This window comes from Rhipicephalus sanguineus, chromosome 9, assembly GCF_013339695.2.
Source record: "Rhipicephalus sanguineus isolate Rsan-2018 chromosome 9, BIME_Rsan_1.4, whole genome shotgun sequence".
NCBI classification, from domain to species: Eukaryota; Metazoa; Arthropoda; class Arachnida; order Ixodida; family Ixodidae; genus Rhipicephalus; species Rhipicephalus sanguineus.
In genome coordinates, this window is record NC_051184.2 from 74603951 (window position 1) to 74630684 (window position 26734).

At 45.7% G+C, this 26734-nt stretch overlaps 1 protein-coding gene across 1 annotated transcript; it reads right to left on the minus strand.

Annotated features, from left to right (window-relative positions):
• Nucleotides 1-1530: 1530 nt before the first annotated feature.
• On the minus strand, nt 1531-18118 carry LOC119405334 (uncharacterized). The gene is made up of 4 exons (XM_037672167.2): nt 17817-18118; nt 12070-12367; nt 4475-4643; nt 1531-2030 (listed from the first exon to the last, which is right to left on the minus strand). Exons 1-4 carry the CDS (start codon nt 18083-18085, stop codon nt 1855-1857), a joined length of 912 nt encoding a protein of 303 aa, XP_037528095.1. The 5' UTR covers nt 18086-18118; the 3' UTR covers nt 1531-1854.
• Nucleotides 18119-26734: the final 8616 nt, after the last annotated feature.

Here is a 26734-nt window from a genome sequence, read left to right on the forward strand (position 1 = left end):
TTTCTGAGGCTATCAATTCGTCCTAAGATTGGAAGAGAGGCTTCAGTGCAGTCATTTAAACTTCGAAGAAAAGCATCCCATTGTTTCACCAAGAGAGAGCCGCTTGTCAGAACTCCCGGTACTTCATGAGCATCAAATAACTATGAAAGGTGGCGTTTCATAAACGTCGGCGCATCTAAGGACGAATAATTGTGTTGCTCATTGCCGAGAGCTAAGAAAATACGTTATCAAGAAGACATCAGGTCTAGAAGATTTAATTCTAGACAAATGACGCAAGAAATGACACCAATCCTAGTTGACAGGATAGCGAAGACGACGCCATTCGAGATAATTGGTATAGACTTCGCTGGACCGCCTAATGCTCTAGAGGAGGACAGTAAAACTACGAATTTTTACATTGTGATAGTTACGTGTGCAGTAACAAGAGCTCTACAATTAGAGTGAGTCAAGAGGATGTCATCGCAAGCGTTTATAAAGCATTCTGAAGATTCGTAGGAAGAAGAGGATTGTGTACAATGATTTATAGTGACAGCTCAGGAGCGTTCCAGAAGTCCGAGAAAGAGACAAACAAACTGTTAAATATGGATGATGAATGGGTGCAATATGGTGATGAACGGATATACCAGTAGCCAGAACGCAAAATGAAAGTTTACTGCAGAGTTAGCTCCATGGTGGGGAACATTTTAAGAGAGACTTATCAGAAGTTTTAAGACGTCAATGAGCAAAGCCGGAGGAGCTCAATATCTGGATGAAGAATTACGGACTGGGGTTGGTGAGGCAGAAGGAGTGATTATTAGTCGAGCTCGGACATATGTGTATGACGATACCAGCGAGCCAAAAGCCCATTACACCGGCGCATGTTATAGGAGGAAATCAAGTAATAAACGATTACGAAGACAGCAAGCCTGGTAAATACAGTTTGCTGAATTATTGGAGTAAAAGAACAGCGGCAATGATAACATGGTGCGCATGATTGAAAGAACGGTATTTAAAAGGAATGTAAGTGTGCTAGCAGAAAAATGACAGGTCGCATAACTATAGAAGAAGGAGATGTGCTTCTGCTTGGAGAAGCGCGTAAAAGAACACAATCGAAACTCTGCAAGATTGAAAACATTTTCCCAGGCAAGGCGGAATAGTGAGGACATGCTTGTTTCGGGCACCTGAAGGAAAGAGAAAGAAACGTAGAGGAAAGGCAGAGAAGTTAACCAGGAAGAGACTCTGGTTGGCTACCCTGTACTGGGGAAGGGGAAAGGGGATACGAAAGAATGAAAGAGAAGGAGAGAGTCGGTAACAACACTACAAAGTCACTGTCTAAAAGCATTGTGTGAGACCAGTCATAGCGATTCAGCTGTTGCATACACTCAGTCTGCTTTGATTGAAGCTGGCCGGCGGGAAAATGTCGAAAACAGTTTGACGATGAAGCTCGAAGGCGAAGAAGAGGTAGGCAGGGGCACGTGCTATATTTCTTTTTATTCTCGTTCTGAAAACAATAACGCAATGACGTATCTGCTCTGTGGTCCTTCCGAAACAGACGTAGCATGCAACGAGCCCTTTCATACTCCAGCCTTCTTTTACTTGGTCTTTTCCTAAATGACAACCACGCCGACATCAAAGGAATATTTTGTCATTCTTCAAGACGAACTATCAGTGATAATGCATTTTTAAAACATCAATTGGGCCAGCATAAAATTAGACAACTGCTGAACTCTTTTTTCAGTGTTCCACAGAGCCGACACGTCATGGGTGACTACGTGACACCCAAACAACACAAAATGGAACTTATTGAAACATCGTTTGTCGCCATTGCCTACTGCACATGCACAAGCATCCACGCCATCTGCCTCCGCGCCGTGCTCAAGAATTATGTGGTCTCCGGGCGTGAACAATGCTGAAAGTGTACGTAACGCCGCACTCTCTTCCATGAACGACGCGAGTCTTCTTCTGGAGCAGGTCCATCCATAAATCCCTGAGAGCATCATGCTTCTCAGGAGGCACACCGTCATACGCTTGGAATGAAGGCATGAAGGCGTCTGCAACCAAGAATGCATATAAGCGATCAAGGAACTTCCGTTTGAAGTCTTGAGAGTTGTTTATCGGTACGGAACAATCCAAGGACGTCTGGTGTTAGGAAGGACATTTCATAGGTATTAAATCAAATATAAGCCTTCTGCTTCCATACCTAGTATAAACAGCGTGCTCTATACGAAGCTAATTCTGATAATAGCAATTTTTGGAGTCTTACGTGCCAAACCATGATATCACTATGGGGCACACCGTATAGTCGATGGCTCCAGATAATATCGGCCACCTGGGGATCATTAGCGTGCTGTGGCATCGCACAGTCCGTACGCCTCGAGCATCTAGCCCACGTCGCAATGCGACAGCCGTGGCCGCGATTGAAACTGCGATTTTCGGGTGAGCAGGTGGGTACCGTAACCACTGTACCACCGCCGTGGAGCTAGAACGCTGGCGTCTGACACAGAGTTAGAGCTTCCATGTCAAGCTTTACTTATGTCCTGTTTCGGAATTCTAAATTAAAAATAAAACCGTGCGGGCACATAAGAAGGAGTCTGGGAATCGCCATACTTACTTGGCAGTTAGAAACAGATCAGTACTAATAACACATTTGGCGCAAGCGTAGTTTGCTAGCGAAACATCATCAGACGTGCTTGGCAAAACAGATTTGCGTCGGGTAAGTCGCCGCCGACGAAAGTAGGCAGGTGCCAGGTTTGAACCTAAACAGTGATTTGTGTTCCCAGCCGCTTCCCGAACGTCACTTCCTTGGATGTTCGAATAATTTGGCTTACGCTTCAAATCCGAATAATTTGGCTTACGCTTCAAATCACTGGCGGCCCCCACTGGTAGCTTAGCAGGTAACGTATCGCGTTTTTTTTTTGCAAAACGAGCCGAGTGCCCTTTAACTGAAGCTGACAAAAACGCACTTTTTTGCTATGACAATATCCAACAATTTTTTGCCAGTGTGTGCCTGTCTCATAAGTACCTCACATGTATATGGCGGCTAAAGTCTTATAGCGCACTATACCCAGTATTCAGGAGTAAAAATTGTATTTGGCTCATAGATTGTAACAATTCATTTGGGCTTGTATTAACTGGAAAAAGAAGTCGCAAAACGATTAGAATGTATAGTATAGCAATATTTTGCGATAAAATTAACATATTCCTTGTGCGGTCTTTCATCGGATGGGCGTAATGAAGGTAACTAGACTTTAAGGGCTATTGGTCCTTCCTGGCAAAAGGCTCACTATTCTGGATTGTTGGCAGTGCTTTCTTGTTCTTGTCATCTATTAAGGCCTTGAAAAGTGCTCCAGCTCCTCTTCTTCTGAGTTCGTTTTATGCCTTGCGGTTTCGGATCACTTCTTCACGGGATAGATGGGTGTCCATTATCTTCATTGCAGTTGTCTTTTATTTAAAATATATCGTCTTAGAGCGAAAGAAGAACATGATACTGAAGCCCTAAACTTCAAAAAGAAACACTATGAGGCGAATAGAAGTAGGAAAGTCGGCCTCTTGCTCTTGATATTTTAGTTTTGCCCTACAACATCATGGGCTTCAGTAAGTGCCAACTCACCCTACAAAAACTAATTGTGGAACGTCAGCACACTAAAGCAACAAGGACACAAATGAAGCAGATTGGATAAGATCATCTTGGTTGTTTTGGTCATGATGGTTGACGAAGCGCTGGGTTAATAAATGTGGCTCAGTTTGATTGAAAGAGATGCAATACTTGGCTAATTTATATTAGAAACTGCCTTTTCTAGCTCACGTTACAATCTGTCTTAGAAGTTAAAGATACCCAGGCGCGCTTTACGCTCCCTTGAATATCAGCACAGTTCGGTCTGTGCATTTGGTTCTTCTTGAAACAAAAAAGCGCGATAGGAGTTGATCGGCTAAGTAGATGCGGGTTCTATTTCCCTCCATGGCAGCCGCATTTCTATTGCGTGAAAAAAAAAAAAAAAACGTTCGTGTACTTGCATTTAGGTGCATCTTGAGAACCCAAAACACCCCTGTACAGCTGAACGGCTGCTTCGTTGGCCTGCCACCTAAGGTGAATCGTGCCGGTGCAGTCCCGAGATCAAGCGTGGTAGCGTCCGTGCGGCGCTGCTGAAAACCGTCCATAACTGCCGGCGAGAAGGTTGTCATGGATTCAGGGTGGTCGACGCCAGGCTGATACGTTTCCAAAGCCTTGCACGTTTCACTAAACCCAGCACCCAGACGATCTTTTTGCGGGCACGGCCAAACCTTTGCCATTCCATGCGTTAATGCTCCACACTACCTGGCCAACCTAGCATACTGAAGCCCCTTTTCATCCCAGTGGAAAGCTTTTCTTTCCAGCGCAGCCGTGAACGAGCAGCATAGACCTATTGACCGGGTTACCTAGGTTCAGCAGCACTAGCAATAAAAAAATAAAGTTTTCTGATTAGTATTTTTGTTTGGTGTTTCTTAGTAAACTCACCGAGGTAGTCTTCCATGCGACGAAACACCCAGAGGCTCTTGTACCTATGGTACGTTAAACAGTGCAGACCAGCCGTAGAAATGCTTTCCCTCGTGTGGGCCTCTAGTTGAACGGCTGAACTTGTGGCTGCGCCGCTATGTACAATTCCTGGAAACAGTGCTGCAGGGTTCTGAAAAATAAACAGGCGTGGTCAAGCTATGAGACCACGTAAAACCCCGTCCAGTCCTTTTGATTTGACGGCGGCTCACGTCACGTAGCCGTAACTTATCATGAAGTACTAACTTTGCCTAGTGATTGATTAAATTTCACTCCTGCCTTGACTTTAGCAAGCAATTGGATAACCTCCTCTTGGTTATTTCTACCCACTTAAAGTCTGTTTTACCTCCATTGTTCCTAAACACCAATTCTTTAAAATATGCAGCAAAAGGGAGGTGCGCATTTTTTTCTTTCTTCTTCTGCCTTTCTATGTTTCGCTTGAATAAAGCATTCAGTTGTCAGTTCAGCGCTTGTGTTGTCTAGTCTTTCTGTGTCCTCGTCTTTTGCGCTGTTTCAATATGAAGCTTTAAAATATGGATCCCTATTGCCTTGGACTGTAGGGGAAAGGCCTTTACAGGAAAGTATCAAGTAATAAGCATCATGTAGCGCGAAAAGACAAAACGGAAAAACAGAACCACAGACCACAGGCGCTATTAGCAAGCACCAACTAGACCATGCGAAAAAAATCCTTCTGCAGAAAAGTATCAGGTGTTCAGCCAGGTCTTCCTCCTTTCTATACGCGCCGCAAAGTGTCAGTCGCTTCCTAGTTGGTTCGGTCGTACATGGCTTGGCTTGTACCAGCGTTTTCGCATACATTTTCGCGGAAGGGCTTGCAGGTCATTGAAAAGAATTTTGCTCCGATAAAAGAAAAAGCTATATCTGTAAAGTAGCTCGAGCAACTGAGTCTGGATCACTTGGCGTCCTATGGGAAAAATGCCAAAAATCTTCAGTTGGAAGTTCTCTTTTCTGCAAAAACACATAAACGAGGCATCCCTTTTAGAACTATTGTATCTGAGGGGGAACATGGCAGCTCGCCGTGTCTGCTTACATCGAAAAACATCTGTCTTATTTGAGGTTTGACGACCTATTTTTGGTTCCAAATTCTGACGCTGTTTTATATCCCTTTAAGGAAGGAGACTTCCGGGAATATAGGGGCTGGCGTATCGATGTATCTGAGCTATATTACTTATCGCCCTATATTCAGCTGATGGATTGTGTGAAATGTATTCTTGAGAACGATGAAATGGGGTGTAGGAACGTGTGTGGCATTTCAATTCACTCTTCTGTGGAAGTGTTGTCAATGTACTGTAGGTCCACTGTAGTTGGGTGGGATAACAATCTGTTTCTGCAGCGCAAGGGGTTGGCATTGGTGCAAAGGTCGCTCCGGTTTTAAGTAACAATTTTCTTACTTTTGTGGACAGAGTTGTAAGAGAGGTATTGAGAGATGTGGCTAGTCCAATTTGCAGATATGGGGATGATTACGTAGCTGTGATAAGTGAATGCTTTACACAAAATGCTGGTTTAGTTCTGAAAGTGTTCTACGAATGTAGATACGGGTTAAAATTCGCGATGGAGTTGCCAAGTGAAAACAAACTGCAATTCTTGTAGTGCAAATAAAGCTTGGAGGCAAGCATGTTTGCTGGCTTTATAAGCCCAGGACCGGGAAGTCGCTTAGATTATGGTTCGGGGCATTCACAACTGTTCAACAATGAGGTGGCCATCACGTGCTTGAGCGCCGCACTCACCCGTTCTTCGCATGACACAGTGTTAGAAAGTTTTTTAGAGCAGATCAACTGATTGAAAGTGGCAGATTATCCTGACTCTGTCCTTAGGATGACTGCAATAAAACTAATGACGGGGGTAAAGTCTTAAAAGAAGAAATATGGTAAAGACAAAGAAGATGGCAAGAATGAGGAGCACGTTTCACTTATTCCGTAAATGCACAAAATGTCACAAGGTCTTACGAAAATAGGAACGCGGTTTGGGGTTAACGTAGCAATATCTACGCATCTTGAGGCTAGTAACATATGCACAGCCGTGCCGAGAAGCTGTAAGGGCAGGGGTATCAAGGGGCATGGAGGGTGTGCCATTAGTTATCGAGGTGATAAGAGTTTTGTTACCTGCGCTACGAGCGTAGTGTACAAAAAAACCCTTGTCTCGTGGTGCCTCCTATTGGCCAAGCGGGTCGTTGCGTTAACGCGAGGCTCACAGAGCACAGAACGACGTGAAAGAAAAATGAGCATGCGCTGCCAATTGTAGGAGCGAAATTATTTTTCGGTTCTCACTGATGCATGTGTTCTATACAGACATCAAGATTGCAGCGTCAGGGAAAATATCGACGCATTTCACGAGAACAAACAAGAACAAACACGAGAAAGGGCCTCAGACAGGCTGGCCGATGTTTAGATAGGAAGAGCTATCTTTGTCAAAGGCGCCTTGACATCCTTGGCGCGTTTGTTTTAAGGGGTTAGTGTTGACGTCATGTCCAGCGGTGGTGCCTATCGCTGTTGGCGCGTGTCGCTAGGATTACCTTCTCCTGCTTTACAGTTTTTTCTTTGCAGGCAGCAACTACCAACAGCGACACGCGCCACCGCTGGACGTGACGTCAACACTAACCCCTTATAACTAACCCGCCACGGATGACACGCCGCCTTTGACAAAGATAGTTAGCGACATTGACGATGAGTCTGTGGTGCGGGATCCGCAAAATACGAGCATGTCTGGCCAGTCTCTGGTACTAATGGGCACACAAGAGCGGTATGAATGGTATTGTCACTAACACTGGCATCAGTATACGGTACGACAGCGACATCATCAAGGACATCGGCACGATTAAGGCGGGGAGCTGGTGCGTTCGCCTGGCTTGGAACCGGACGGTAAAGGCGACAAAGGGGTTTGTTTTCACTCAGCCGCATTCTGTTCCATGGGGCAATAGTGGTTGTCTCTGAAGCTGGATTGTGAATTTCTTTACCTATGTACCGTGCCAACGCCGCGACTGAGTGGAACGTTCATGACTTAAGGTTGCGAGTAGAGCGACGCTGATGTGCTAACTCGTCGATAGCGTTCATAATCATATCTGGGGCTTAACGTCCCAAAACCATGATATGATTATGAGAGACGCCTCGTCGATAGCGTTGTGTTGGGACTCCTGTTGCAGTGTTTTCAATGGAGTGATACGGGGCAGTGCAGTTATGGCCCGCATGGCTTCGTGGTTAATCACCGATAGGCGAGTACGTTCGGCCACCGTGAGGTAATGAAACGGGGCGCGGTATACGAGCCTTGATTGCAATGTGGAACGGGCAAGGAGGCGAGCCATGTTGGTGTTAGCGCCACCAGATTTCTTCGCAATCCAGCGTAGGAATGCTATTGTTTCTGAAGCTTGTTTTGCATTCTTGACCCAAGGTTCTGCAAATCCAGTGGCAGCAATTTCCAGGCCAAGGGCGAGGATACTTTAAGCCTCGTGTAGTGGCTGCTGATCCAAAAAAACTGCAGAGGTCGGGATCCCTATAGACGGCGCCCATACTTGTTCGCAACCGATATCAATGTCGTTTTTTTAACACGGAAATGTTTTATGCCGGGGCCCACCAAGTACATCCGTCACGGATATGACGTTGATAAAATGGACGCCAACGGATGAGAAGGAAAAACCAAGAAAGATTCCCCGCTGGGAATTGAACCCACGACCTTGCGGCCGCGACAGCAAGCGCCCGACGCCCTAACAACTAAGCTAACTCGGCAGAGGCAAGACACGGCGCGAACGCGCCTTATGTCTTTCACATATTCTATTTCGCATGGTGCTTTCTGTTGGCGATGTAGGTAGGCGGGGCGGAGCGGGGTGGTGCCGCCGTCTGTGAGAGGTGAAAAGAAGTAATGGTTCACGATCGACATTTACTAGCGCTTACTCCCAGATAGCGCGCGATATCGGAGGTCATGGTTAAAACGTCTCGGTGTGCGTCGGCGCGCTGGCATCGCCGAGACACCCTTGACGCAGTTCGTTCTTTGCCTTTCGCTTCGTGTTAGCGTGCGTCGGCTCATCGGAGTAGTGCAGCTTCCACATGCACTACGGGATTTCTCCGGCCGATTGCTTTGATTGCGAGAACACCGACTAACAAAACTGCTGCAATACGCGTTGCAGAAAGGACGCGATTTCGACGGGCTTATGTCGTGCCTTGGTGGAGCGAGACCAGCGCCTGCGAGACCGCGGCCAGCGGGACGCACGCGCTTGCGGCTTAGGCTACGAACCTCTACCTCCCGTGTTGCTGAAGCGCAATGTGTGGTAGTGTATGCATGATCGCAGGCGTCAGTCACCCATTGCTAGAAAGCACACCCCGTGCCGTTTCTCTCCTTAATTGACGACGCTTTGAAAAAAGTGCATACCGGGTACCAGTGTTGATTATGAGATTGTTGGTATCATCCTTACGCGGTATTCACGATTCGCTGTGTCCAAATATATGTTCACAACGTCAGCTACCACAACGGTTTAATCATGATCATGGGCGATAGTCGTCGCGATAGAGACATGCCGTCAACATGGGTGCATCCACGTCAAACGGTGCTATAGCGGCAAAACACGAATAGACATTGTACAAGCTCTCATATATCACTACACAATAAGCACTACTTCTGTGAAGACACGTTCCATTTTCGTGTTATACCGATTGCTAGGACGGAGAGATCAGCCATGATTTTTTTTAGATTTCAATGCCTATCTGTGTACACCAATTAATAGTTATGTCGAGGACCTCTTGTAAAGTTTCTTCAGTCGGTGTAAAAGTGCATTATCTTTTTTTACAAAATTAATCGAGTTGTGGCGGAACGCTTGCTTGTTTGCTTTTTCTGCCTGTTTCCTTCTTGCTACATCCCAATGTAGTATTCAGCAGGAGCGCATACCCGCAGTGGATGGATGTTGTCCAGACAGACTATTTGTTCAGACGGTTGCGGCAGGTAAAACGGTTTCTAAATTTTATTCCACAGCCAAGCTATTGAACGTAGCGGTCAGCACACCCATCAGCACTCCCGTGAGAGCATTGGTCTTGCAGAGCAAACGAAGGAATGAGGGTGTGTGTAGGTGTTTCGTGTTCTCTATAACAAAAGTCATCTCAATCAGATAGCTTATGATGTCTTCGCACTCTTACTCGTGCGTCGACTTCTCGTACAACACTAGCGACTGTTATTATGCATTTTTCACAAAGTTCGAATGTTTAACAAAGACAAACAACGAAGCCGCAGCGAATTACGCTATCATCAAATTGCATGCTACCGTGTGTATTCATGCAGAGTAGAAAGCTCCAGAGGCCTTACATTAACGGATTGAAAAACAGGGACTGTTGACGAAAACAAAAAAAGCATATCATAATGAAAGTAAAGATCTCTCTCAATGCTGGTTTTCCTCTCTAGAGCACATCGATCATTTGTACAACAGTGAATTGGGGGTTTTTGCTGAAACCAACGTCTTCACGTGTAACGAGCATATTTTCAATGCTTAAGACGTATTGGTTGGCTAGTTGGTTCATGGTGGTTAATGGCAGCACGCATAAAAAAACACAGAACGGACACATAAACAAACGAAGAACGTAAGTGCTAAACATCCATTGCGGTTTATTCCTGTCAAACAAGCAATCTTATGCATTCTCTAACGCATGCATTGAATCGCTTGACAATAGACCCAATGATTGCTGACGTATGCCGACTGCAAAATTCGAGTCCGATATGGAGCATTCATCGCACATGAGCAAAAAAAGTGCATAGACAAGCCATCTTTAGAACATGTTTAGGAGCCTGAAAAATTCAAAGCACCTGCCCTAGGGGAGAATAGCGCCAAGCGCAGCTTTGCGTGTACGTGCCAAGGGTGTAGCCAGAGGGGGGGTCGTGGGGATCAACCCCCCCCGCCCCCCAAAAAAAATTTTCAGTTTTGCTTGCGTATATATACACGCACACATACAAACGCACGCACGAACATGCATAAAGTATGATTGAACCCCCCCCCCCCCCGAACAAGAATTCTGGCTACGCCCCTGGTACGTGCCTGACATACTACTGTTCTTTCTTCCTTTCTTTCTTTCTCACTGCGCAATGCCCCACCCTAACTGTTTCCTTCTTTCAAGCCAGGAATTGCTCTCTGCAAAGCTTCGACGCTACTACCACTCGTTTTTCTCAAGTGCTGCTCTGCATAGTGTTTATTCTTTCTCACAGTGCCGAAATAGTGAAACAACCAGTATAACCGAATGCTGCGTCAGCGTTCGTGCATGTTTCGTGCACGTATTTCTCCATCGAACGCTCACGCCTCCTACCAAATTATACAACTCCTTTCGTGGATGTGCTACTACTTGTAATGTTTCTGTACTAAAAATGTTTCTGCAGTGCTGCCTGCGAGTGTAAGAAGAGCAGGTCTCAAACTGCTCGCTGTAGAACATTATGTCACTAGTCATACACCATAGGAAACAAAAAAATATATATATCTTGGGTATTATGTGCCAAAATAACGATATGCTGGTGAGGTGCGCCGCAGTGGAACGCTTCGAAAATTTCGACTACCTGGTATTCTTTAACGTGCACTGACACGGCACAATACATGAGCTTCGAGCGTTTCGCCTCCATCAAAATGTGCGCGTCGTGCCCGCAATCCGCAACTTTCGTGGCAGCAGCCGAGGAACGTGACCACTGAGCAACCGTGGTGGACAGGAACCAAGCAATAAAGGTTATCGCACTACAGGGAGGACTTGATGAGGAAGCACACAGAATATAGCGATTACTCCTTTTCAACGAACTCTAAGTACCACGAATGAGGGCAGTGAGGAATTAAATATTTGAAAGTGCTCTCTTCTCGGAGCTTACTGAACGTGTAAACTTAGGTGTCCCGGTAAAGAAACTCGCACATGTCCTTTAATAGTATGTCAAATCAGTATGTGACAGCAACAGCATTATGTTAATTTAAATATTATGGGCAAATTAAACTTGCAAGAAGACGGTGAGATGGGCGAGTTGGTGGACATTCATGTTTAAAGCAAAAGCTTTTTTAAGCGACAGAAGAACTCTGTCCTGTCAGGACAGAAGAACTGTCCTGTCAAAATCTTAGTTCTTCTGTCCTCGTTCTTTTACAAACGCTTTAGCTTTAAACACAAATTAAACTTACAGCACTGGCGTTTCTTTTTCATGAAGTTCATAAGGTTCGTACGCCAGGTACGGTATAGTAACAACTATTAAACCTAGTAGCGCATCCGCTGCGAAAAGTTTCATTTCATCAAGAAGGCAGCAACTTGAACAACCTTAAGAGGGTAGAAATCAAATGGGCGAACCACATTCGGAAGAGAGGTTCTCAGAAATGTGTTCGGCCATAACCGTATTCCACACATTATGAAAAAAAAATAATCTAAGCATTAAGCGCTGAGCTCTAGGGATGCAACAACGCACACCATCGAACTCTAAGAAAGTGATGTGCCATTCCTGCGATCTTATCGTGCGGCGCGCATGAAAGACTAATTTTACGTGGTTCTATATTTCATTCTATCTGTGACACATACACCAGAGTTCGTAAAGTTTCTACGACCAGTGACACTCACAATCATTAGCGCATTCCACTCCTCCATTTGATACGCCTCGTTCCAAACTTCGATGGCGTCGGCTTTCACGACGGACAGCACCAGACACTCTCCTCCATGTTTCAGCAGCTTGCAAACGTTGCTGTAAGCCTTCGCGATGTCCGCCACGTAGTGAAAAGTCAGGAAGGAGTAGACGCGGTCGAAGGCACCGTATCGCTCCGTGAGGCTCTCTGGGTTGTGGCGTTCAACATCCAGCGTGTCGTACATTATGAGGTCGTGGCTGAAGTTTTCCCTTGCGTAATCTAAAGCCTTGTTGCACCTTATTAGAAGAGAAAAAATATTTATGCAGTACACTTTCGCCTTGTGTGAACAGCATAAAGCAGCTCGAGGAGAATGAGTGCTGCTCATGTACCCTTTTGCCATCGCCCACGTGACGCCACAAAAGCACTACTTGCGTCTTTAATCTCATATATGCTACATGTCTGGTGTGCTCAGCAAATTTTGATTTGATTTGAGATTAAATATAATGTGATTTTATCTAGGCGACCAAAACAAACAAGATCATGCTGCCAACTCGTGCATAACTTCATTTCCGGTGGAGTTTTGTTCACTGTCATTCGTTCTCCGTGCATCAAAAGATAGAACAACTTGTCCGAATCGGCAACTGGCATCCAAGACAACCTGTGTTTTTCTAATTGTCTAACTGTACTTGTATACCGCATTAATGCAATGTGTTTTCTCTTCTTTTTTTATCTCATCATGTAGCACGTCCAAATGATTAAATTAGACATAAATTTATAAGTCAGTCCAAAAATTCTACCTTAAGGGCAAATTTATACTGCAATAAAAAGAGGTGCCACCAGGAACAAAAATCTTCAATCGAAGTGCTCTTGATTCAGTTTTATTGATTTCTAACTAATCCCCTCTCTCATGCATATATCGTTAATGGTATCCCTAATCATGATAAATGAGATACTTGTAGAGCCAAAACACGAGTTAAAGCAACAAATAAAATGAAAGTATACGCTGACCCATGTTTCTTCTCGAAACACAGAATTTAGGGGGCGTCAGGCTCTTCTACATTATAAGGTTAAAAACTATCGCCTCCCTTAGAAGCTCAGTATAGTTGTCTGTCCGTCTGTCTGTCTTGTTTTTCAAACGTAATTACACATTTTATCCAGGCATCAGCTAGTTGATAAGGCTGCTTTCACAATGACCTCGCGGTTTGTCACAAAATGTTCTTATGTCGAGCTGATCATTTATTTATTTAATGATGAAGTACGCAATCCGCAAAGTGCGCCCTTGCATGACGGGCAGAAACGCACTTAGAATAGCAATACAAGGAAATACATAAGAACATCTTACATCCAACTACCTAAGAATAAAATATTATTTTCTAACACATACAACCAGGTAAGAGAGCCACATGCAAAGAACACCAACAGCTGAGTGCGAGAAATTGACTACGATGCAAGGAGTGATCGAATAAGTAAATTAGAATAAATAAGGAATACAGCAAGAAATATTTTAATAGATTATTCCTGAACTATTTGAGTAACTTTTGTACTACGTAGAGAACATATAGGCAGCAGTGCTTACTCGTCAAATGTCTGCGGGAATACGAAAAAAAATTCCTGGCAGTTTGCACTAAGTCGCGCAAAGCTTGGCATTGCGAAGCATGTAGCCGTCACCAATCGTACATCTCTAGGCTATACATGTCTATCGACATGTATAGTCTAGAAATCCGTGGCTTCCTCCTCGTGAGCACGCAGCAGGCTAGGCATATTATGCACACGTGGTTGCGCGCGATGTCTCCGTCGGTGGGGTTGGCTTAGCTACTGCGCATGCACGGCTTGGCCAGATGGTGCGGTATCTGGTCATTAGACGACGCGGTGCTTGCTTCCTGTTTCTTTCTTTTTGCTCACAGTGTACTCCTTTCTCTACATGTTCTCTATATGTTCTCTCTGTCTCTGTTTCTTTTTCTTGCTGCATTTCTTTCTCTCGCTTTCCGATTCTTTCTGTGTACGCTTTACTCCAACCCCTCCTCCTCACCATCACATCTCTTTCCCCACGCTCATTTCCCTTTCCCACATTTTACACACAAGGATATGCTACGCTCTCCTAGCGTGCCTGGATAGCCAATTAGTACGCTCGCCTTCGGATCGAGGCCACGCTGGTTAGAATTCTGCCTCGTGAAGAAGTTTCTTGCGGCAATAACTCTTTTCTTTCTTTATATCTTGCTTTCCGTCTCTGTTTTTCTCTTTCTTTTTTTCTCTATATATGTCTCTGTACTCGTTCTCAGGTAGCCTCACAGCGGCACATACCCATTAGGATTACGATAGGTTTCTGCGATCGACTCACAAGGAACGATTTGCTAAACAGCTTCGCTCTTAAAATATTGAACAGACTAGTACTCGTGTTATTTCTTAACGCAGCTGCCTTGTTCGGGATGTCAGCTGTATGGCTCAAGGGTCGAGATTAGAGGGTCTTACATACAAATTTCACGGTGCCCATTTGCTGAGAGCAGCGGAAACATTACTGGTCTGAATGTCCAATAATTGAATGGTAATCGGGATAACGGCGTGGAACATCTTTTTTGTCTGCATTTTTAAGCGAAGCTATTCGGGGCCACACGTCAGATTGTGGCGTCACACGGCAGATTTCGGCGTCACACGGCAGATTTCGGCGCCGGAAAGCGCACAGAAATGCGGCCCTTGAAGCGGCGTCGGTGACATACATATTTGTATGCGCAGTTTTCTAATAACTGACGCTCTCAATTGAGGGCTTGCCGGCCATTAAGCCGTTTCTCATGCGGCAATGCGATCCTTTATAGGGGTGATTTGTCACTTCATGGTGCGACATTTCATTGGTGACTGAATATGAGCGCATGACCGGAGTTGTTGCTTGTAGCAACTGAAGTGCCAATCATAAGAAAACAGGAGGGACCATTGTCAAATGAGATAGCAATAGAGAAAATACACCACGCAAGTTAATGTTTTTAATCTGCAGCACGGACGAAGTCGTTCACGGCACACATGCTGCAAACAATGGTAGGTGAGCAAGCTAGCAATTATACGTCTGCCAACAAGCGAGGCCTCACCTGCCTCACCCAAGACGCATGTGTTGCGGCAATTCATGTTCTCGCACTGTGACGCGCCACGCGACGTGGCTGGACACCGGTTTCGGGTTCGCAAGGTCACCAATTTTTGCTTCAAAATAAGGACAGAATAAAGTTTGAATGCCCGATGATATTAAGACTAATTTTTAGCGGGCATTATGGTGCATCAAAATAACAGACTACGTGCATATATTGGAACAACTGCTTCGTGCAGCACCAAGGCTCTCGCAACAGGCGGTGCGACGTACCGGCTTTCGTGAGTTTGAAACGCACTTAAAAATACAAATGCTACTGATATCACGAAAAAAAATGCTCGTTTCTACCACTAGATTTCATGGTCTTTCCATTTCCATTAGGTCGGCTGTCAGTCCCCTTTAAGGATTGATTTACTAAGATTCAACTCTAACAGAAATGGCAGTCAGTCAAGTTCTCGCCGAAACTAATTTGTTAGTGGCACGTGTACCTAGGGACACTCTTTGCTACCCTTTCAGACCCTTCTGTCAAGCGCTGGTGTAAATTGTCCAATAACCGTCACAAAAATATAAAAATATAAAAAAAGTGATGGAATGCGTTAAGTTAAGGGCTCTATAGGAGAGAGCGGATACTAGGGTATCTGACAAAGTTGGTGGATCGCATCAGAACCGCGTGCTTCTTTCTACGTGGATTCAGCAGCGCGCGAAACGCAAAGTTGTTCGAAGTACTTCTGAGGGGCTTGTTGGGGAATCGCTCGTAGTGTTGTCCCTCTTCCGTAGTGTCTAAATTTGCGCCTTTCCTTTCGAGACACAATGTTCTGCTGCAGAACACACTAGAACGCACGAACGCAGAAAATTTCTGTTTCATATGCGAGTGGTACTGGGATCGACACCCAGCACCTCCAACGTATGACGCGTGGCTGTGACGGTAAGGAAGGTGGCAAGCGGACTGCTAAAAACGAGTCTTAATGACATCTGAATGCGAGTGACTTGATACGTATATATAGGTAAAAAAAGCAAAATGAAACATCTACGCAGGACGCCATTCTGCAGCTCAAACACGAAATACTCGACAATAAATCCAGATCCATTCAGGCCATTCTCAGACTGGATCCCAAGAAAGCTTTCCATAACGCAGCGCATGGCGCAAATATAGGTCGAGTTTCAACATGCGAGAGCGAGAGAGAGCGTACATGAGAAATTTCCTGTCAAACACAAAAATGAGGATCGCCATAGGGTATAATAAATCAGACGTCTACGAAATTGGGAGTAACGAAATCCCAGAGGGCTCCATGATCGCGCCTATGCTTTTCAATTTGATAATGGTAGTGATACCGAAGGGACTCGACGAAATCCCGGTAGCTCTTCGCTCCATGTACGCTGATATCACCATCTGGATAGGCGACGGTAACGACAGTTACGTTGAGCAGAGACCTCAAGAATCCGTACCCACCGTGGAGAGATACCTATGAGGTACGGCCTTCGATATTCGCCTGAATAATCGGCGCTCCTATATATACCGATGCTGAAAGGCAGGCAGCCCAAAGCGTACTTAGGTAGCCGCCAGTACGAAGACATTAGAGTCAACATGGCAGATGGAAAGATCATACCATAGGTCCAGCATACACAGTCGGACTCACCATTGAGTGCAAGGAAACCAACGGTGATATCGTACGCAAGCTAGAAACCAAGGCCGCGCTAACGCGATGAGGCTACTGCGCAGATTTAGATACACCGAGGCATTGAGGAGACCAGCGTCATGCACTCAATACAGGCGTTTGTAATTAGGCGCATTGCATACGTAGCGCCCTTCCACAATTGGTACAGGGCAGAAATTAACAAAATCGTGTCAAGAAATAGCTGCGGGCGCTTGAAAACGGACACTCCCCGGCAATAATTATATGCAGCACATACCTTAAGCTCTTAACCTAGAAACAAAGGCGTGGAATGCCACTGTCTCTAGGGGGCGCAGCAGCACCTGGATGTTATGCATGACGAAATAGCAGATGAACTCACCCGCATTAAAAAATGCCCTCGCATTTTTTTATTCCTTTTCTTCTTCAATATTATTGTCGGTCGAGATCTCCCTTCCCACCAAATGACAGAAGGACCTTCCACGAAAAGCTTGAGTGGGGCGTCCATCTGGTACCCGCACTGAGTAGAGTCGTATAACAAGGCGACGCTTCACGTTTGTTTATTACACCCTACGTCTAAAGCCGCTTTTCGCATGGGCATGAAACATATGTCGATAGTTCCTAGTATTGTCATTCTTGCGTCTTTGCAAAACACAATAAGCACGTGGATAGTGCGAACTCTTCCCTCGCACGACTCTCATATTGAACATGTATAAATTCAGCGACTGTACTTGTCAACTCCACCCTTCAGAAGACCGGTCTCCTGTTGAAACGTCGATAAATGCAAATTTATTTGTGTTTGTACTAGCACCTGTACTTAATATCACTTACAAATCATCGGATGAAAGGGCGAGAGCTACTGCATATGTGCGTGCGTGTGTGTGTGCGTGTGTGTGGGTGAGTGGGTGTGCTCAACGACCAACTGTGGCTGCACCAGAAAAAATCATTAGCCGCATGTCAAGTTCATCAGATCTCGTCTTTCGATGTTTTACTGAGATCATAGCGCATAATGCATAAAAAGTTGAGGTTCCCTCCGGCGCTTACCTGTCAACCGCCACGAGACGCCGGCACTCTGGCAGCACTCTTGGCAGCAGTGCTTCCTTCGTAAAGCTTCCTGGTCCACAACCAACGTCGATGTACTGTTGCTCTGCGCCTACAGCAGGCTGTGTGAACCGAATTACATCGAGAGCCCTGAGATTCTCCGCGTGAATCCATGGCTTCAGCACTTCATAAGCACCCGTATCAAGGTTCCACGTGTGTTGGAGCCGCATGATAGCCTTGGACGATTCCCTTGCGAGCCGAGAAGCCCACATTGTTGTTGTCGTTATTGATGGCAGCAATGACCTGCAAACAAACCACAATGGCAAACAAACTCTTCAAATAGAGATCATTGCAACTGGGACGCTAACAGTACGCTTTAAATGATCACGGTGAACAGCTACAGAAGATTGTACAGCTTGGGTTTCAACATTTATTGCATGCTCCGTGTGTACTAACAACACGACAATCGATATGATGGTTGGCCGGTTGGAAGGCGTTAGTTGGCGTGAACTGACCTTGTGGTGTCCATTGCTTGAGCAAGTACCTATTTCAGCAACACAAACCAGAGCATGTTCACCGTAATCCCGAACATAAGTGTCATTTACCGAGCAAACAGGCTGTACCTTCACTGACTCCTTCTATTCAGGTCCGCGAAAAAAACTGATGCGTATATCAGCTCCTCAGTAGCTCACTAAAAGAAACACTTCAGGCTTCGCCACAGTATTGCGCTTATATCTTTCTTTTGCGCAGTGAAGAAGTAAAAAAATCGTAAAAGAGGGGAACATATCTGACAGCACTTCTCTCGTGAACCGAACGAGCTCAATAACTCATAAAAATCTACCGCTGCCTGTAGAGTGTAGACTTTAAATCGTGCTTTCCGCTGCACAACTTCAGTTCCCGTTGTACAAATTGCGCTGCACAATTTCCACAATTTGCTCTCCGCTGCACAATTTGCGTTTCTCCTGCACAAATCGCGCTGCACATTTTCCACAATTTGCGCTCCGCTGCGCAACTTGCGTTTCCGCTGCACAAAGTGCGTTGTACAATTTGCACTCAGCTGCACAGTTCGCGATTCCGCTGCACAATTTGCAAAATTTGCGGTCAGTTGCACAGTTTGCGTTTCCACTGCACAAAGTGCGTTGCACAATTTGCACTCCGCTGCAAAATTCGCGTTTCCGCTGCACAATTTGCAAAATTTGTGGTCGGTTGCACAGTTTACGTTTCCACTGCACAAATTGCGTTGCACAAGTTGCACTCCGCTGCACAATTCGCGTTTACACTGCACAATTTACAAAATTTGCGGCCCGTTGCACAATTTGCGTTTCCGCTGCACAAATGGCGTTGCACAAATTGCACTTCGCTGCACAATTCGCGTTTCCGCTGCACAATTTGCAAAATTTGTGGTACGTTGCGCAATTTGCATATCCGCTGCCCAAATTGCGTTGCACAATTTGCACTCCGCTGCCCGATTCGCGTTTAACGCTGCACAACTTGCAAAGTTTGCGGCCCGTTGCACAGTTTGCGTTTCGGCTGCACAAATTGCGTTGCACAATTCGCGTTTCCGCTGCACAGTTTGCGTTTCGGCTGCACAAATTGCGTTGCACAATTCGCGTTTCCGCTGCACAATTTGCAAAATTTGCGGTACATTGCACACTTTGCATATCCGCTGCACAAATTGCGTTGCACAGTGTACACTCCGCTGCAGAATTTGCGTTTCCGCTGCATAAATAGCGCTGCACAATATGCACAACTTGCGCTCCGTTGAACAATTTGTTTCCGCTGCACAATTTGCGTACACCGAGCCTCCAAAGCACGGTGAGGATCTAATTTTCCTACATTGAATGTCCGACCTTTTCAACGGACATGGATCATTTGTTTCTCCTGTTGCTTTGCTCTTATGACGATCTCTGCCGTGTCATTGATAGCACCACTTCGATTGTTCAGGTTCTCATGATTGAAAACGCTACTTTAGCCTGGAATGAGCTGCGATCGATGGAATCGGACTGAATGACGCCAATTATTTTTGTCTAAGATGCAAACTCTAAAATTTCAATGCTTCACTTTCCAAATTCACATACACAACCTATTTTTCATTATTTTTGGGGTGTTGCGCGCCGAAACTACGATGTGATTACGAGAGACGCCGTAGTGAAGGGCTCCGGAAATTTCGGACACCTAGGGCTGTCTGACGTGCACCTGAGTGTAAGTACACGGCGCCTAGCAAAATGCGGGCGCCATGGCCGAGACTCGATTTCACGACCTTCTGGTCGGCAGTCAAGCACCATGACCAAAGGACCACCACCGCGGGTCAACCTACCTCTCACCTCACCAGTTGTGCCAAGATTTAACTCGAAATAGCCGATTCCGCATTCATTTCAGGCAGGTAACGTCGATATTTTGTAGGATGATAAAATGACCTCTCTTGGCTCTGAGAAACACGAAAGATAATATGCTTTGTGTTCTAGTGCTTCGCCAGTTACAGTGAAACTTCACTTGAACGAACTTCAAGGAACCCTAGGAAGAAATTTGTTAAAGTGAAAGTACACTAAACTGAAATAGTTATGTGGAAGCTTGTTATCAGTAGCTAAAGAAAACGTCAGGTTTTGAAATGAAATTTAGACCCTTTTATTTGCAGTTCTGCTTATTTGAATGTGAATTTCTGCTTATTCAGCACGTTTTGAAAAATGTAACATTTTACTTCACTTTCGCAGTTAGTACTGCAGTGGTCATGAATTAACTCACTGTACTCAAGCTCTCAAACTTCTCCGGCCCAACACCCCGTTGGACAGCGATGAACTGGACTTTTTCCAAGTACATCTCTGCTTCTTCAGCTGAAATTCTTGTTTCTTCATCTACAAGGTTTACTTCTTCATCCTCCTCGGCTTCTTCCTGAGGTAGGACGCTCGCTACAACCTCTTCTGTTCACAGTGACGCATGTCTCAAAGCGAGAGTGACAGATGACACAGTCTTCAAAACGCAAAGCGCTATCTGTACCCAATCTTTCAGACAATTCCTGATCGATATGACGTCAAAGCCTTGGAGAGAGTCACAGAATATGTTCGTAGAACTGATATGCGCTCTTCAATAATTTCGTTAAAGTGAAATGCGTTTGCATTGGGTTCAATGGCGCTTCGGAGAGGGATTTAAAAAAAGTTCGCACAACACAATAGTTCGTTTAACTGACGTTCGTTCAAGTGGTGTTTTACTATACCTCGAAATATGCCCACGAAAGACAAAAAACAGAAGAAACAAAGACACGCACAACGATTGCTGTGTTGCTCTTTTTAGAGTGCGTTTGCTTTTTGTGTTTTTTGTTAGTCCAAGGTGAAGCGTTACCAGGTCAACGATGTCAAAATTTCATTGCCGTTTTTGTTAGGTTCAGTAATACCTACGTTAACTGCGGACAAGGTGTGCATAAATGTTTGTGTTGTGGAATTAAAGCTGCCTGTATTTTGGGGCCGTCTTCTACTTCTTGTTTCCTTTTTCTAGTGTCACTTATGCATGCTTATTTAAATGATAAGGACCGTTGTCAATTTTACTGATATTTTAGCAAGCCCATGTTCAAAAGCAATACGAAGTTTTTGAATAGGGGCCCGAAACGGTTGGGGCCCCAAAGAAATAGCGTCAGGGCAACTGCGCATGCGCGAGGCCTGAACAGTGTTTCGGTTTTCGTTCTGATTTCTATTTCTGGAACCTAGCGGGACCACAAAATCTGCCCCAAAAGCATTGCGACAAACAAACATGGCGCCACCCTTTGAAGCGATGGTACTCTTCCAAGACATGTACTGGATTACATTATGAATTAAAAAATGCTGGCACACGCTATCGCTTTCTCATATCTCACGCATGTAACAAACGCTGGTCGTGCACTCGACATCTGCCTTTGGGAGGTTAGTCTCTTATGGATGCGATACTTCTTGACAATGCGCCGTTAGTAGGCGCGCAGACCGAGGAACCGATGTACCGCCTTCTCGTCGTCGGTGATGGGGAGGCAGCAACGTCGACTTCTGTTGGCCAGAGTGGACTCCAGCATTGCTAATGACGCGCCTTAGGAACAGTTTTTCACATGAGAGACAGGTGTGAAGCCAAATGATCCGATTGTCTGAAGCAGCTCTTAGGGTGTAGAAAAGCGCGTGTTCTTTAGCATGGTGTGTTGATTTCCATGTGATTATCGCTAAAACAGCTGCTTTTGTAAAGCATCTGCGCACGATCGAAATGTGTGTGTGTGTGTGTGTGTGTGTGTGTGTGTGTGTGTGTGTGTGTGTGTGTGTGTGTGTGTGTGTGTGTGTGTGTGTGTGTGTGTGTGTGTGTGTGTGTGTGTGTGTGTGTGTGTGTGTGTGTGGTGTGTGTGTGTGTGTGTGTGTGGTGTGTGTGTGTGTGGGTGTGTGTGTGTGTGTGTGTGTGTGTGTGTGTGTGTGTGTGTGTGTGTGTGTGTGTGTGTGTGTGTGTGTGTGTGTGTGTGTGTGTGTGTGTGTGTGTGTGTGTCCATCGTAGCGTTCGCGTGTTCTATCTCCGATCCTGAAACACTGTTTCGAGGCGCTGGTCGTGTTCGTCAAACCTGGATACGAAGACGAAGGTGTGGTCCAGGTAGACAATGCAATTCTGCCTTCCGCCGATTCATGTTCGCCAGCACTGTGTCCACCACGCGTTGTAACGTCGCAAGTGCCAAGCGAGGTCCGAATAAATAACATTGAACTGAAACAGCTTCTCTAGTGTTATAAAACAGACTTCTCTCAGTTTGTCTTGTCGACTTCGATGTGCCAGTGGGCGGCCTCGAGGTCCATCGAAGAGAAATATCTCGCTGTAGAGAGTCGATCTAAGGCGCTGTCTTTCCGTGGAAGAGAATATACGTGCGTTTTTGTGTCTTTGTTCAGGCATGAATAATCGGCCCAGAAAGGCAGAGTTACCTTTTCCTTCTTCACCAAGAGCGCCGGTGAGAACCGCGTTTGTATGATGTCGTCGCGAAGCATCTTGTTGACTTGCCGCTGTATAGCTTCTCGTTCTCTCGTGGAACTGGACAGGAACTCTCTGGGAGTGTGCGAATACTTTCTCCCGTTGTGGTGCGGTGCATGGCAAGTGCGTTTGCCGATCCCTTGAGGACGACGAGAAACGGTCCTTGTATTGCTGCAGAAGGATTCGGATTCATTCCTATTTGCAAGTGGGAAGGCTAGGGTTGATGCCGAATGAACGTTCGGTTGTTGGCATCGCCGATGCAGCTTAGGCAGAATGCGAGAAGGCAAACCCATTGCTTACAGCCACAATAACTTCTACGTATTCTATCGCCGTGCCCATACTTAGGTATTTGTATTAGCGGCTAACGTTTGTCAGCATGACACTTCGTTTTCCTTCGTGCAGTCGGGCAAGTCCTCTCGCGACGCAGATGTCATGTTGAAACAGCACAGGCTGATCACACACGATGACGTCATTTATGTCGACCAGCGCTTCAGTCCCGACAGGTATGACGCTGGCGTGAGGTAGAACGATGACATGATCTTCGAGCACCTTCAACGTATGTACAAGCGTTACAGCGAAACTGTGCAACAGTTAAGCCGATATTGAAATGGGCGGAATCCAGCTGTCTTTTATTAAGTGTGTGCTATGTAAATATGCTAAAAATGTAAATATGCGAAGCTGAAAGTTCTGCAGCTGGATTGCGACATCTGGAAAAGCGACAAAGAGCCGAGCGCAACGTGAACAAGCGTCTCTCGTATCTTCAAACGTGGCCTCTGTGACAAACTTGTGACGTGCCGTTGCCAGAGCTAATCGACGAGTACACGTCTCAGCAGTGCTGCTGCTGCAGATAACGCGGTGTACTGAGGATGACGTCACCGCGTTCGCTCAGAATCTCGAGAAGCCCTGCGGCTACAGCCTGTGTATCGATGCGCGGCTCGCGGGTCCTGTGGGTGATGACGGTAACCGCTGACACGAGGGAGGCTGTTCTCTCTGTCCGCTCGGATTTTTATCCTCTTTCGTCTCACTCCTCCGCGAGGGTTGTTTCACTCGCAGGGGACGAGTACCCTGTCCCGCGAGCAGACAAACGAGAATGAGCGCGCGGTGCGGCGGGATCGGAGGGGTACTTAGAAAAGCGGCAATGATGGTCCCTCTCCGCGTGGCCTCTTGGTTCCCGGCGCCAGTACGTAATCACGCCAGCGTTAAGGAAAGGAAATAGGTGTGCGTGCTATGAGAAAATTTTAACAATTGTTTGAATATTTGGTATATCACAGCATCAAACATATCTGTGACAATTCCCAACATCCTGTCCTAGGACAAGATGCTGCGAATTGAGAGCAAATCTTTAACGAAGACAGAGTTTTCATAAAAGTTTTTCTCCTCGTTAAAATAAAGTGGCACTCCAAGTGCTTCAATCGATAATTAAGATGACTACTCGTTTTTCTGCCTTGCTGCAGTCGTGCGGAAATTGTTCACATGTAAACCAACGGGGAGAATTTATGCACTACTACATCACTGTAGAAAGTGTAGGCAAAACGAATAGTCCTTGCGCATGTCATAGAGATGTTCTTGACAGCAAAATACTGATAAGTAAATCGCGTATTTCGGCTCTGGTGAAGAGAGTTATTACTGTGAGCGCAGTAATATCAAACAAATCGTGTCAGAAATTCGTGCTTTGAAGATCGGCTGCCCTATAAAACCACGGGGAACATGCAGGAAGATTTTTGTTTCCCATTTTCTTTCTAGAGGCTGCGCTGCATGACGACAGGGATGCATGTGACACAACCGCTCTTTGCAACGCAGCTTTGCCAAGCATCAGGTACGAGCTCTCGGCACGCAAAATCGCTCAAAAACGGAATTTTCCAACCACAACAAGAAACAAAAGCGAGGCAGAACTGTCCAGTAAATTATTTTATTCATGCGACTCATTTTTTCAAAATAACACACTAACCTCCCGTAGCACTGAAACGACATCCACGTAGCTGTGTGGTTTTAAAGTACGGTGCACCACTGGAAAGAAGAAAAACGAAAAAGCTTGTCAAGCTGCACCGAGCAATATCTATTTTCCTATCGCAGCATCTAACAACTCACTCACTCGGGCTAGCTACGCCAGCGCCACCCGCGGTGGCAGCTTCTAAATACATTATAGTTGATCATTCTAAATTCTTCCGAAAGCAGTCTAGTTCACTGTAGCATGGAGACGCAGCGACGGTGGCTTTGGGTTAGCTCGATTTTGTTGTTCACTTGGGGATTCTAAAGTGAATTTAGTGTGTTTTGTCTAGATGGCGCCGTATGTGATTGCTTTAGCGGAAATGCATTCCGCTGTACTAAAAGACCACCGGTTGGCACGCAGCGTGTTCCGTTTTAGCGTTGGCGTTGTGGGGCACGCAACGCTGACGTAAGCGTTTTTCACTATAGTAGAACTCTCTTATAGCGCTCAAGGCGCACGTACGTTAACGAATGCACACGAACCAAAACCACTGTAATCGTCGCCATCAACAGTGACGTCATTCTGGTTGTCTGCAAGTTGTGCTCATCGGCGCTACGCTTTTGATGGATTGGGTGGAATTTCATTGCTCCGCAATAATTACCTGAGAGCGCTTTTTGGCAATCGCAGATTAGCCATACGCTCTTCGAAGTAAGGACTTAATTCGTCATATTGACCTGGTCGCCTGTATCAGCTAATTAAAAACATAATTATGATATTTTTATTTGCCACCGTAATTGATGTCTCTAGTCATCTTAATGCATCTGCCACTACAAAAAAGGCAATAATGAAGGCAACCAGCTAATATTTCGCTTCCTTTTTAACGCCGAAGCTGTTAAAGCTGGTAGTAAGGCGTCCGTTAACAAAACACCCCCGCTGCGCCATTGGTAAAAATAGCCAAGCCAAGCATCCGCAGCCTAGCCGTCACCATAGCAACCGCCACGGTTTCCCACACCGTGGCTCAGGGACAGTGATGTTAGCACATTCAGAGTGGCAAGAGAGAGAGAAGAAATAGTAGAGAAGGAAAGGCAGGGAGGTTAACCAGTATAGGACAACCGGTTTGCTACCCTACACATGGGGACAGGGTGGGGGAGATTTAAAGATGAAGAGGAAAGAGAGAGAGAGAGAGAAAGCTTTGCGGCGTAATCCGGATCTGCCCGTCGCAGTCTCTTGGCTGCCGCTTCTTCGGCCAAGCACGCTCGAACCAATCGCCGCCGGCGTTGTGATTCCCGTGCTGCAGCACGACGAGCCGCGGAACAAGTAGCTTTGTTGTACCAAGCTTTGTGCAACTGAATACCACCTTCCGACATTTCCTTTTTTTTTGGGGGGGGGGGGGGGATACATCCGCACACATTTCGCGGAATACTTGGCATAAAATGGCTGATTCGGCGAGTTGGTTATTCATGATACTTAGAAATACGTGCGCGTAACTTATACAGGGACTTAGGAAGACAAGGACAAGCGCATAATAGACTTGGCATATTTTCGCAGCACTTCATTCCAGAATTTTACGCTCTTAACTGGTTTGTGAATAAAAAAGCTAGTATTTTTATCGCGCGCTGCGTACATGAATGACATGGTGCATAATATACTTTTCGTGACGCCGCTGTCCATGCAGGTTTCTTAACGGGAACAATGCCATCATGGGAATAAGGTCATAGTGTGGGTTCATAAGTTGCCAGCCTAACATCTAAAAGTGACAGCGGTTTGAAAAAGGCCGCCTCAGGTACATAGCGCGATACATTAGGAAGGCATGCCTATTAATGTGAACTCGGAGCGTTTGTTTGCGTGAATGACATGATGCAATAAACGAGAAGATGCGATGGCGGCCATGGCTCTTTGCATCGTCAGCCTGCTTCATTACAGATGCAAATTATTAAGGCTGCAGAAAGGTCTATAAAGTAAGAAAATTGCTTCTGAGGACGCAAAGAACGCAGTCGGTGGACATGTACACAGGCGTCCACTGTTAAATGGAACATCGGAG